The sequence below is a fragment of the Schistocerca piceifrons genome, chromosome 3 (assembly GCF_021461385.2).
Source record: "Schistocerca piceifrons isolate TAMUIC-IGC-003096 chromosome 3, iqSchPice1.1, whole genome shotgun sequence".
In the NCBI taxonomy this organism is placed as follows: domain Eukaryota; kingdom Metazoa; phylum Arthropoda; class Insecta; order Orthoptera; family Acrididae; genus Schistocerca; species Schistocerca piceifrons.
The window spans coordinates 851,215,431-851,228,654 of record NC_060140.1 but is presented as its reverse complement, the minus strand read 5'-3'; the positions used below and the strand labels follow the sequence as shown (position 1 = coordinate 851,228,654).

Below are 13,224 nucleotides of genomic sequence, written 5' to 3'. Positions count from 1 at the left end.
AATAAATCAACGAATAAAAAGAAAGTAAAGAATGTACCGGGGAAGTTATTCTTTGATGTCTTAACAAATGTCCTGTCATCCAGTCCATTTTTCTTGCCAGTATATTCCATAAGCTCCTTTCTTCGCCGACTCTGCGGAGAATCTCTCAAGTCGCTATGTTATAAGACCACCTCATTTTAAACAACTTCCATAATACCATATCTTAAACGATTCTACTCTCTTCTGTTCCTTTTTCCTGCAGTCCATTATTCAACATCATTCAAATCTGTGCCCTAAACGCACGTTCTCAGAAATTTCTTCCTCATATTAAGAATTACGTTTGATACTATTAGCCTTCTTTTGCCGGAAATGCCCTCTGCTTGTCATTATCTGCTTTTTATACGAGGGTTGCCCAGAAAGTAAGATCCCACATAACGCAACTGTCGAGCAGTTCCTTCTTCATGCCAATTTCGGTCGCACACTGCAGGGACAATGAAGACGCTCCTGGAGCGTTTCCAATTAGAAGTGTTTGATCACCCACAATACAGTCCGCAATTGTCTCCCCCAGAGTCTCATCTCTGCTCGCAAGAACCACTGGCTATGAAGACAATTTTTTTTTTCCACAGACAACGATGCAGCCATTGCAGATAACTGGCCGAAAGCATAGGCGGCTGCTTTCTATGACGAGGATGCTGGAAAGTTCATACAACACCGTTGCTTCGACGGTATGTGTTATTTTGCTTCCAAGGTAGGAGAGTTTGTTAACTTCACCTACTTCACGGTCACCTATTTTGATGTTATCGTTACCGTTAACCTAATTTCTTCTACTTGTCATTACTTCCAACTTTCTTCGGTTTACTCTCAATCAATACCCTGTACTCATAGAACTGTTCAATCCATTCAACAGGTCCTGCAATTCTCCTTCTCTTTCTCTGAGGATAGCAATGTCATCAGCGAATCTCGTTATTGGTATCCTCTCTCCCTGTATTCCAATATTGAACGTTTCTTTCATTTTTGCCACAGTTTCTTCGATGTATGACCGAACAGTAAGGGCGAAAAACTGCATCCGTATCTTGAACACTTTTTAATTCGAGCACTTTGTTCTTGGTCTTCCATTCTAATTGTTACTTCATGGTTCTCGTAAATATTCGATATTACACACCTTTCCCTATAGATTACAAGTCTTAACTATACATGATGTATAAATGCAGACTGACGTGAGGAATGAAAATTGTACAAAGGCCAGGATTCGAACCCGAGTGTCCGGCTCACTAGGCACAGTGGCTGTGCATCACTACACGGATTACACTAGCACGCCTCCCTCTTCAATCCAAATTCCGATTCACGCCTCAGACCACTAAGTATTCCCCCTAAACTTGAACAACTTTACAATTTCCTGTCGTCGATTCAGTCTGCATATATGCATCATAGATGTTCGAGACTTGAAAGGGTCTCTCGAACCATACAGTTTCATTTGAGTAAAGCATCATGCCCTTGCTTCAGGCTGGATCACCATTGGGTTCGATGATGAAGTGCTACTCCAATACAGTTGGAGAGCCTTTGCAATAATTTCGAGTTTAGGGTAAACACCAAGTGGGCTGAGGCGTGAATGGAATTTTGGATTAAGGACGGAGGCGTCCTAGGGTAGTTCGTGTGGATGAGTAGAACCATTGTGCCAGGGTGGCGTAGTGGTTACGCATTTGCCTTGTGAGCAGCAGACCCGGGTTCGAATCCCGGCCTTGATAGAGAGTTTCATTCCACGCTTCAGCCTTCATACGGGCTTCAAAAGTATTTATCTCGCTTTCTTTGACTATCGCCTTTGTGCGTATATCACTCAAGTTACAGGAAAATGCTGACCTTCCTAGACTGGTGATGGGGCACTCGTGGAACATAATTGTCTGGCAACATTTTCTGTTTGTCTCGAGGTGGTCGGATGTGCCGCCATAGAAACGCGTCGTACACTTTGTGACGTTGCGGATGTGTGTGTGTTCACAGGGCGCAATCCGGCGGCCGGGGGCGGCCAGTTGGGCCAGGAGGGGGCAGCGGCTGCTGCGGCGGCTGCAGCGGCGGCGACGGCGGCGGCGGCGGACGCCGCCCTCAAGATGGACTCCGCGGGGGCGGCGGCGGCGGCGGCGGCTGCGGCGGCCCTCTGCCGGGACGGCTACCGCACCGCCGTGCACGGGTCAGTAGCCACTCTGCTGGGGAACTCGGTGGTGTTCCCAAAAACACAAGCCGCTCAGGGTTCTTCACAAGGACCTCCAGAGTTTCAAAAGGCGACTGCGCAAAACCTACAAGGCACAGTGAGCATAGACGCACAATAGACAGAACATCTCTTCAAGTTTGTAACTCACTTTGCAGACGCTCGGTATGGGCACTGGCTGGGATGCGACAAACGGCAATATTTGGGCTGCAGTTCGTTGACGCCGCCGGCACGAATTGCCCGGAAGGCGCGGCAGCGGCCCGTTGAGGAAATGTGTTCGTTGGGTTGCCTATCTGCAGGCGCGGACTAAATAAGTGTGACAGCAGATGATTTATACACTGATCAGCCAGAACATTATGACCACCTGCCTAACAGCCGGTATGTCCACCTTTGGCACGGATAACAGCGGCGACGCGTATTGGCGTGGAATCAATGAGGCCTTTTACGTCGCTGGAGGGAGATGGCACCACATGTGCACACACAAGTCACATAATCCTCGTAAATTCTGGGGAAGGGGAAGATGAGCGCCAACGCCATGTTCAATCGCATCCCAGGCGTGCTCGATTGCGATCAGATCTGGCGAGTTGGGGGCCAGCACATCAATTGGAACTCATGACTGTGTTCCTCGAACCACTCCATCACACGCCTAGCATTGTGACATGCCGCATTATCTTGTTGAAAAATGCCACTGCCATCGGGAAATATGATCATCATAAAGAGGTGTACGTGGTGTGCAACCAGTGTACGACACTCTTTGGCCGTCGTGGTGCCTAATGTAGCAGCCGCTAACTTGTTTCCATCCCGCAGTACATGTGTCAAGGAGCTGTTCCCCTGGAAGATGTCGGATTCGCGCCCTCCCACTGGCATGATAGAGAAGGTATCGGGATTAACCAGACCATGCAACGCTCTGCCACAGCGCTAACGTCCGGTGCTGATTGTCACGTGCCCATTTCACCCGTTGTTGCCGATGTCGCGATGTTAACATCGGCGCATGCACAGGTCGTAGGCCGCTCGTTAGGAGTGTTCGGTGCGCTGTGTGTTCAGACAAAAATGGTTCAAATGGCTCTGAGCACTATGGGACTTAGCATCTGAGGTCATCAGTCCCCTAGACTTAGAACTACTTAAACCTAATTAACCTAAGCGCATTACACACATCCATGCCCGAGGCAGGATTCGAACCTGCGACCGTAGCAGCAGCGCGGTTCCGGACAGAAGCGCCTTGAACCGCTCGGTCACAGCCGCCGGCGTATTCAGACACACTTGTACTCTGTCCAGCATTAAAATCTGATGTTAGGACCTTCACAGTTCGCCGCCTGTCCTGTTTTACCAGTCTGCCCAGCTTACGACGTCCGACTTCTGTAATGTCGGGTGGCCGCCCGACCTTATAAGGTCTGGAAGTGGTTTCGTCACGTGTTGAAGACACTCACCACAACACTCCTAGAACACCCGACAAGTCGCGCAGTTTCCGGAATGCTCCTGCCGAGCCTCCGCGCCATCGCAATCTGCCCTCGGTCAGACTCAGATAGATCGCGCGGCTTCCCCGTTCCACACGCGGACAGCAATCTCACTGATACTACATGCACAGTGCGTGTGTCTGACTAGCAGTCATTCCTCGCCAGGTGCCGCTGCTATCGCCTGGACGAGTTTATATCGATAGTAGATCGGTGGTCAAAATATTTTGGCGTATCATTGTGTTTGACATTTCTTCAGTCGTTGGTGGCCATCTGACAGTTATATTGTTCTTGAAGAATCAAGTTTGCCAAGATCGCTAGTAATTCTTTTTATTACCGTTAACTGTTTCGATAGACCTACCCTGTCATCATCAGACCTTGTAACATTATTAGATGTACTTGCCTTTTAGAACAATGAAAGTTACATAGTGTTTTTGCCTCAAACTGCAATAGAGAGTGTGGACGGGAACATCAGCAGGTCACAAGTAAAATACCACAGAATCAAAACATACAACTTGTTGTGCTGATGTTCCAGCATACACTAACCACTAATCACTTCAAGTGGTTAGTGTATTTTCGGACATCAACACAACGTGTTGTATGTTTTGATTCTGTGCTATTTTATCTGTAGCGTGCTGATGTTCCCTTCCACTCTCTATTACAATGTCACGCTACATCACTATGTGATTTTCATTGTTGTAAAAAGCATGTACATCTAATAATGTTACACGCACCGATGACGACAGCCCATCTCTCTCGAAACCGGTAACGATAGTAAAAAGGATCATTAGCGATCTTGGCAAACTTGTTTCTTCAAGAGCAATGTAGCAGTAGAGTTGTATACATGTTCTGACAATCCTGGCTCCTAGTACAACCTCGCCACTGCTCGTATTGCGAATCGTAACTTGGAGACATGTTCTATCCACTGATACGTGTCATTTTTCTCCATGTACTACAGTTTTTGTGCAGTCGTCTCCTGAAATCTCAGAGCTAGGGAGGGAAAGTGTACCTCGGTACAGTTTTCAGACTTATCGTCTAGCTGGGTCTGTAATACAGTTTTAACATTTTTCATATTCCGTTTGTGTAGGATTGCATTCACATTTTATATGCTGCAGTCTTTTTCTGAAATTACAAAAATTACTCCGGAAAAATGTAAAAACATGTTCGAAGGTACGACATAGACTTGTACCTAGGTGCAACTATTTCACTGGAACTAAAAAGGGGTGCAATCAAAAGAGTGTTGTGAATGCTATGTGTTATATTATTACTCTACTACATGCCAATAATCAGTAAGCGAAACCAAACTGAGAAGAAGTATTATCGAAAACCAGTTATAAGTTAAACACCTTTTGAAATTAAACCTATTGAAAAGAAACACAAAAATTTCCATTTTCAGGACTGGTAACATTGTTAATACGTTAACGAAAGTGAGTTGCAAATACTTCATGTTCCATATTAAAAGACCTTTTTCCGTTTAATGGTGCAAGATGCTGCACGGCTGACGAAGTATAGTTTTACCTTCCACACGTTACATAACTATTCTAATAATATACAGTTTTACTTGCCATAAAATTCTGTAACTGAAGAGATAACAACACAGGGTGTTACAAAATGAACATCCAGGTTTTACGGCTTTGTAATATTTATTACAGTCAACTTACAATTGTAAGTAATACATCGATTGAAAGATCAACTAAAACACTTTTTCTTGCGAGAGTTCAATGTGAACACTATGTGCCATACGGCAAACATCGAGTCGGTACGTACCAACTTTACGAACGAAATGTTGCTATATGACGATGCATACTTTCAGGATTGATGGTTCAAATGGCTCTGAGCACTAGGGGACTTAACATCTGTGGTCATCAGTCGCCTAGAACTTAGAACTACTTAAACCTAACTAACCTAAGGACATCACACACATCCATGCGCGAGGCAGGATTCGAACCTGCGCCCGTAGCGGTCACGCGGTTCCAGACTGAAGCTCCTAGAACCGCACGGCCACAACGGCTGGCACTTACAGGATTGTATCGTCTTCATGATTAATCGGCACTTTACCTAAGTGAAAATGCGAGAACACATAATGTGCTCTTGTTGGGGGGGTCAGCAAATTCCCACGATATGGCACACCTGCAACGAGACTTCCCAATCGCATATTTTTGTGCCATATCCCGGCATAAGGTTTAGGGGCCTTTCATTTTCAATGAAGCAAGTGAACTAGAATCAGATGATCCACAGATTATTATTTTGTGTCAAGATAGTGTGCGACCGCACTAACATAACTCAGTACATGAGTGGTTAATTGATGTTTTACCCGTCCTCTGGATTGTCCGCAAGGAGCTTGTTTTGCACGGTCTCCACGTTCACACGATCTGTAGCCGTGCGATTTTTCCTCTGGGGCTTCATAAAGGATCGTTTTCATGTACCTCCACTACCAGCTGATCTATCTGACGTTATAAATAGGATCAAGACAGTTGATGCAACAATTAATCCACACTCACTGATCAGGATTTGTAAAGAATTCGCCTATCGACTCGGTTTTTGCTTTATGGTAAATAGTGTTCACACTGAACACTCGTAAGAGAAACTGTTTTACTTGATTTTTCATTTGATGTATTATTTACAATTGTAAGTTAAGTGTAATAAATGCTACAAAGCCTTAAAACCCGGTTGTTCATTTTCAAACACTTTATATTGTTAATTCTTCAGTTACAGAATCTTACGGTGAGTAGGACTCTATATATCTGGTATATTACCAGTGGACGGTAAAACCATAATTCTTCGGTCTTGCAGCATCTTCTGCCATTAAACGGAAGGAGGTCTTTTACCATGGGACATGGAATATTTGCAACTGACTTTCTTTAATGTCTGAACAATGTTACCTGTCTTGAAAATGGAAATTTGTGTTAGTTTCTAACAGTTTTGAAACACCCTATATATTCTAAGTAGCTTTAATATATCATAAAGCGCTTAAATGTGTAGAACTCGAAATATTTACAAATGCTGGATAGAATGTCTACCAGCAACAAAAACTGTAGAAAATGGCGGTCGCTTGTCTGCAACCCTTCACATGATCCTCAAATTAGTCAGTAGACTGAAGTACCGACCAAAGAACATCAAGTGTTCCTAGGTATACTATACTCTACTTACGGATAACGCTGCAAATTTGAGGCACTAAAGAGTAGCGGTGAAGTTTGTAGGACTGTTACTGGAGTGCTGGGGATTTCTTGTGTTGGTCGCCGTAGCGCGGCTGCCCCCCCCCCCCCCCCCCCCCCCCCCAACCTAGCGTGCCGGGTACGAATAGCAGCCACCGACGTTAGGGTCCAAACAGCGAGAAGAGATGGACACCAGCAGTTTCGTCAAACTCTTCATTCTCAACGAGACATAACATTCGTACGTCATGCAGATTGCGTCTGGCGTCGAAACCAGGATCACGGGGAGTCTGCGTCGTGGTGGAGGACGCACTGGGAGCGGTCAGACTGCAGTGTGGGCGCCTTGTCTAGCGGCTAGCCCGCTGACGGAGTCAACCACCACGTGGTGCTGACAGCACGTCCGAAGCTTCGTTTGTTTGTTTCGCCTGCAAAGCTCGTACCATATTTAGCCATCGGAAACACATGGTTTCATGGAATACGCAATCGTAGAGAGAAAATGTGAAAATGAATATCCACAGAACTGAAAGCTTAAAGCCGTCAGCTTTTTCCAGAACAGTAAACTAGACCTATTTACGTTATCAGTACATACTATTTCTTAAATTTAATACTAAGTGATACAGAAAAATGAAACTATGAGTCCCACAGACTTTTCCCTACAAACGTAAGAAAACTGACAATCACTTTGTACAGGCGAATGTCTTCAGAAACCAAAATAGAAGACGCTGATTGAGGGAGAAGATAATCCATACTCATCAAAGTCCCCAGAAATTTCAATCGTTCATTGTTAAGTTTGGAATACGAAAGAAGATGTGGTCTGCATCAGATTTTGACTCGGAACCACCCTAACACGCTGGGATACCGTAAATGTTGGTACTGTGAAGATGTAGAGGAAACAAGGCATGGTTAAAGCGCAGTCGAATTGTGGTGGAAGTCGTAGGTCGGTCAAAATGCGTCCCCGTAAACCACGACCTTGCAGTATGGCTATAATGCTGCATAGTACCCACCTTCCGTTTGTTGGGACACATTACACATCTCTCGTAATGACTGTTTTCTGTTGCTCTTGATGTCACATAAGTAGTTTGAACACGGTAATATCACACCGAGAACAATTCCTAATAATCTCCCCCCTCCTTCCTCCTTCCATCTATTATCCACATTAAACAATGCCCAGTCGAAGTAATTAATAAGCAAAGTATTTTATGAAGATTTGAGAGGAATGATGATTACAATAAACTTTCAGGTTTACTTAGCTTGTCATGCTGAGATGGCTCCAGTTCTTCTACTCTATGGATCTGATTCTTGAAGCTGAAAACCTAACATCAGGTCGTCACCGTTCCTTTGAAATAAATAAATTTGAAGATTGTTGTTGCAGAATTTTTTACGTATACATATTTTCCACTGAGTTTCTCACATTTTAGTATATCATACAGTATTTTCATTTTTCACATTAACAAAGCCGAAGTTACATTGTTCGCACCTATTATACAAAAATACGTCCGATCACATCAGAGGCAAGCTTACGACTCTCACACTCTGCGGAAATAACAATGTTCCAAAGGGTTTACAATTTTTCTTAACAAATGAATTCCTGCTAGTGTTTGTTACATTATTAATTACGATTATTATTTCATAAATGAATCCAGAAATAAACATAGCAAACAGTACAGGATTCCGTAATTAATAAAATAATTCGGAATTTCAAATATTTCTAAAAAAATAATTTTAACTGTACAGTCAGAACTAATACTCATTGATCATAACATCGAAACTGAAATATTTTACAAAGTAATTCCTTTTCATAAAGTTTAGCTTGAAATATAACATACTGGTTACAAAATTATATGAACGTTTTTAAAAAAGTAACTGAGATAATACTGACCCATCCAAATTCGAAAAATAATATTGATGTAGACAGCTACTGTTGAGGAAAAGTAATGCTAGAGGAGGAAGTCCCGTTACATCCTATAAGATGCCGTTGTTTCGCTAGGACGTCAGCTTCCTCATTACAATTTATGCTAGCGTGGGACTGCACCCAGAGGAGAATGATGGTCTGCCCTCTTTGTTTACAGCGAATATATTCGAATACCACATTAAAGAAAAATGCTGTGGGAGTCGGACAAGATTAATATCTTGAAGAAGGAATTTGAAGATTCAAACTTAATTGCTTCCAAAAATTTCCACAATCTCCGCCGTAAAAACTGAAGCACTCTTAGGCAGTTTGTAGGCTATATTTTTCTGGATCTGATGGCACAGGAAATGTCCGCCACTGCACGACAGTACCGTCTGTGAGCGCAGCGCTGAGGGCGTCACTGGGTCGCTGCAGCACCGAGCAGCGCCGAACCCCGGACTCCGACGTCCGACGTTGGAGCGGTATCCGATCACACGGTGTGCGCCTGGGCGCCTACTAATAGCCCCTAGGTGAAGCATTGCTTAAGAACTGTTGGCGGTAGCGTCACAGCCGTATAGAGGAAAGTAACAGATGTCTCGTGGGAATCAAGAAACGGACAGCACTGACCAAGAGAAGGGCCTTATGCTGAAGAAGCACATCGACTGCCACACTGAGAAAACATTTATAAACGCCTTTGCATGTAGTGTTCTGACATACGAATGTGAAACCTGGACGTTTACAATACAGGAGGAAGCTCGTCTCGAGGTGTCCGGAAATACGGTTATGGTACTAGAAAAAGCTATACGAAATAGGAGGGACGAAAGAACTGCTGAAAGGGAAAGGCCAACACAAAACTAAACTCATTGCACACATAACCTGAGGGGGGTAAAAATCTTGGGATAGCGATATGCACACATGCAGATGACGCTAACACAGCGCAAACAAGGTACAAAATGGCAGTGGATTGGCGGAGCAGTTATTTGTATTCAGGTGATTCATGTGAAAGGGTTTCCGACGTGATTCCGCTGCACGACGGGAATTAATAGACTTTGAACTCGGAATGGTAGTTGGAGCTAGACGAATGTGACATTCCATTTCGGATAATGTTGGGAAATTCAATATTCCGAGACCCACAGTCAAATGTGTGCCAAGGATACCAAATTTCAGGCGTTACCTCTCACAGTAGTAGTAGTAATACTTGTTGTTGCTGTTATTGTTGTGTGTTAAGATTTGTTTGATGCTGCTCTGCGCTCTGCAGTATCTTCTGCAAGTCGTTTCGTCTCTACGTAACTACTTCAGCCCACATCCGCGTTTGAACGAGCTTACTGCAGTAAAGCCGTCGTCCATCTCTTCAGTTTTTGCTCCACACACTTCCCTCCATTATCAAATCGATTACTCTTTGATGCCTCAGAATGTGTCCTATAAGTGGATCCATTCATTTAATTAATCTGTGCTATAAATGTCTTTTCTTCTCATTCTGATTCAGTACGCTCCATTATTTACCCGACCTGACAGGCAGCGTTCTTGTGTAGCACCGCATGTCCAAAGTTCCTGCACTCTTCCGTCCAGTACTGCTTGCTAACCCCGTCTTACTTCGGCACGAGTCTTCATATCAGATACATACTTCCAGAAAAGACTTCCTAACGCTTGAACTTATGTTTCATATTAGCACATTTCAGAAATGTTTTCTTACCACTGCCAGTCTGCATTTCATATTCTCTCCACTTCTGGTAGAGTCAGCTACTTTGTCGTCCAAATTGCAAAACCAGTCTTCTGCTTTTAGTGCCTCATTTCATAATCCAAACCCCCAGCATCACATGGCTTAACTGGGTTATACTCCATTAGTTACGTATTATATTCATTGATGTTCATTTTATAACTTCTTTTCAAGGGACTATTCATTAATTTGAACTGATCTTTCAAACCGTTTTGCTTTTTCTCACAGAATTCCGATGGTTTCGGAAACCTGACTTCTTCATTTTCTCTATCTGAACTTCAATTCCTTTTCCGTATTTCACCTTGGCTTTGTTTACCGCTTGTTCCATATAGAAACTGCGTCGGATGGGAGCCAGTTTACAATACTGCCACATTTCTTTGTCATTTACTGCCTTCTTTCTTTTCTCATAACAGCAGTCCAGCTCCTCTGGAAGTTGTAGATAAGTTTTCGCTCCCTGATGAAGTCATTACAGTGATTTTTACAAGACGATAACACAGATGAAATACTGTTGATACACAGTACGGAAAGCAGCGGGCCAAGGACTGAAACCTGGCGAACTCCAGAGAGCAGAATTCTCTGATTCACGGTTAAATCTCGTGTATTACTATTGTTTTCTTATCTGGGATAGTACCCTACACTTATTTCCAATGTTTGTACATTATGTTTACAGGATAAGGAAAAGATTTCTACACATGATTCGAAAATCTTCTGTATATCGAGCAAACGTGTGATAAATATGCTGTAAATTTTTAAATATATGTACTGTACTTTTCTTGCACACTATAGTAATAACAGTAGTAATAATAATAATAATAATAAACGAGAGCTGTGTATGAATCAGAGAAGTCATTGTGGAAGTATGAACTCGGCTTCAGCCGTATTAGGCTTTCCAGTTGCTCTATATAGGGCAAGCGATGTTTTCGACACTGCATTTGGTTATTTGCCACGAATTTTTCTTATCTGTACTGCTGTAGCTTTTTCGCTATTTGTGTTGGTATATTCTTTTGGCTTCCTGTGTAGGTACTGGATATTTTCTGTAGCGCTATCGGGCTTTTCAGTTGAGCAATACATAAAAGTGTACTTTCCGATACCAGTTATAGCTGGTTTGCGATAATTTTGAGTGTGATACCAACCGTTCTCTCGTATTTATCTGGTTGTGTGGTTTGTATATTCTATCACTTTCGTTATTCTGTGGCTGTCAATTTAGATTTTAGTTTGTCTGCGTGGAGAGCCCCAAATTTCCAAGGGTGCTCATTTGGTTCAGTATTTATCAGTAATGCATCTTTATATTTTCTCGCCATGGCGAAGGGTGGTTGTGATGTCATGGTTATCATTTGTAAAAAAAAAAAAATTGGTTTATTTTGAATTTCGGGGCTTGTGATGACGTCATTAATCTAAGTCGACGAGTGGTATCGAAGGATCAGGTTTATCCGAAACATGAGCTCTGAGAAATCCCCCATGGTTCAATTTTTGGTCTGCTGCTTTCCTTCCTCATTAGTTGTCGTAGTTGTAATCCTAGTTGTGAAAGAGTCTCCAGATAGCGTAGTTTCATATGTCGCCCAGAATATTTCCGATCTTCTGTGATGTCTTTTCATCAGCGGAACGAACATCGGCCAGGTACCTTACTCGTACCCCAACTACTGTTGGTACCTGTTTTTGAGGCAGCTGCAGAGCGACAGTAGGTGGGAGTTGGTGTTACTTTGAGCTGCCCCACATATGAACTAAACATGTAAAGTTCAGGTGGTGATCCCCGCCATGGCCACCACGCCGCTGACGACGGTGTGTCTTTTTCCCTCGGCAGACTGCCCCTGTGCGAGAAGGCGGGTGGCGCCTGCTCCAAGCTGCTGTGCGCCTGCTCTGCGCGGCCGCCCTCGCCACCCCCGCAGCGGCCCTCGCCCTGCGCCAGCCCCGCCGCCTCCGCCGCCGCCGCCCCCACCGCCCACGACCTGTCTCTGAGCGCCGCCGACGCCGCCTCTCGCGCCGCCGCCGCCGCTGCCGCCCACGACGCCACCGACCTGAGTCTCTCCGCCGGCGACGCCTCCGCCCCCGCCTCCTGCTCGCCGCCAGACGCCAGCTAAGCGGCCACTCCCGCAGGGAGGCGCGCCCCCGACGACAAGTAGATGGCCCGCGGCAAGCACTGCCAAAGACACGAGCCCCACTGTTCCCTTCAGAGTACTGCGAGTCTAGAGGAAGTCGTATCGAGTACCCACAGTAACCTCCTTTCGCTGTACCAGAATGAACAGCTAACTCGGTCCTTCGTAAATCTACGAGAGGACGGCCTAATGGGCATTACCTTACATTAATCCACGCTTAAAAAGAGCTGCTATTCATTAAACTAAGTGTAAATATTGGCCAGCTCTGCCTGTATGCCTTACTCCTTTATCACATTCCGTTCAGAACAATAACCTGAGCACCTCTCCTCTCTTCAGTATTTTCTCGTCACTCTTTTCGACACACTCTCTTCGCCATGTCTTTCTCGTTTTCCCTGTTTCTAATCTCCACCTCTGATACACGATGGTGAGTTAGTTTTTGCTTGTTTCCTACCACATTTCTTTTTAGTTTTTCTTTCTCCTTCTCCAGTACTTCCTTTTATGTATTTCGAATACATAATGGTCGCATTTTGTGGACTGGCAAGACAGCCAATCCACTAGGACGGGAGGCCGAAGGGCACGCGTTTAAGCTCACGCAGGATGGGGTGAGGTCTGGAACAGGACAAGGTCTTTATAGTAGCAAAAATAGTACGTAGCTTCTGGAATACTTAACTTTAATCCATAATTGGTGAACATCGGTCTGACGGTACATGCATCACAAGATAAATAGCAATTGATAATGGCGCC

General features: G+C 44.3%; 1 protein-coding gene and 1 non-coding gene across 2 annotated transcripts in view; both read left to right on the top strand.

Moving 5' to 3' along the window:
• The window catches only part of LOC124789118 (dorsal root ganglia homeobox protein-like), a 125,332-nt gene extending 112,730 nt beyond the window's left edge, over positions 1-12,602 (top strand). Inside the window, exons 4-5 of the mRNA XM_047256407.1 lie at positions 2,044-2,161; positions 12,482-12,602. Of these exons, the coding sequence (XP_047112363.1) occupies positions 2,044-2,161; positions 12,482-12,602 (239 nt within the window). The remainder of the gene's footprint in view (positions 1-2,043; positions 2,162-12,481) is intronic.
• Trnat-ugu lies at positions 1,654-1,724 on the top strand. Its single transcript has one exon. It is a non-coding gene; the product is annotated as a tRNA-Thr (tRNA).
• Positions 12,603-13,224: the final 622 nt, after the last annotated feature.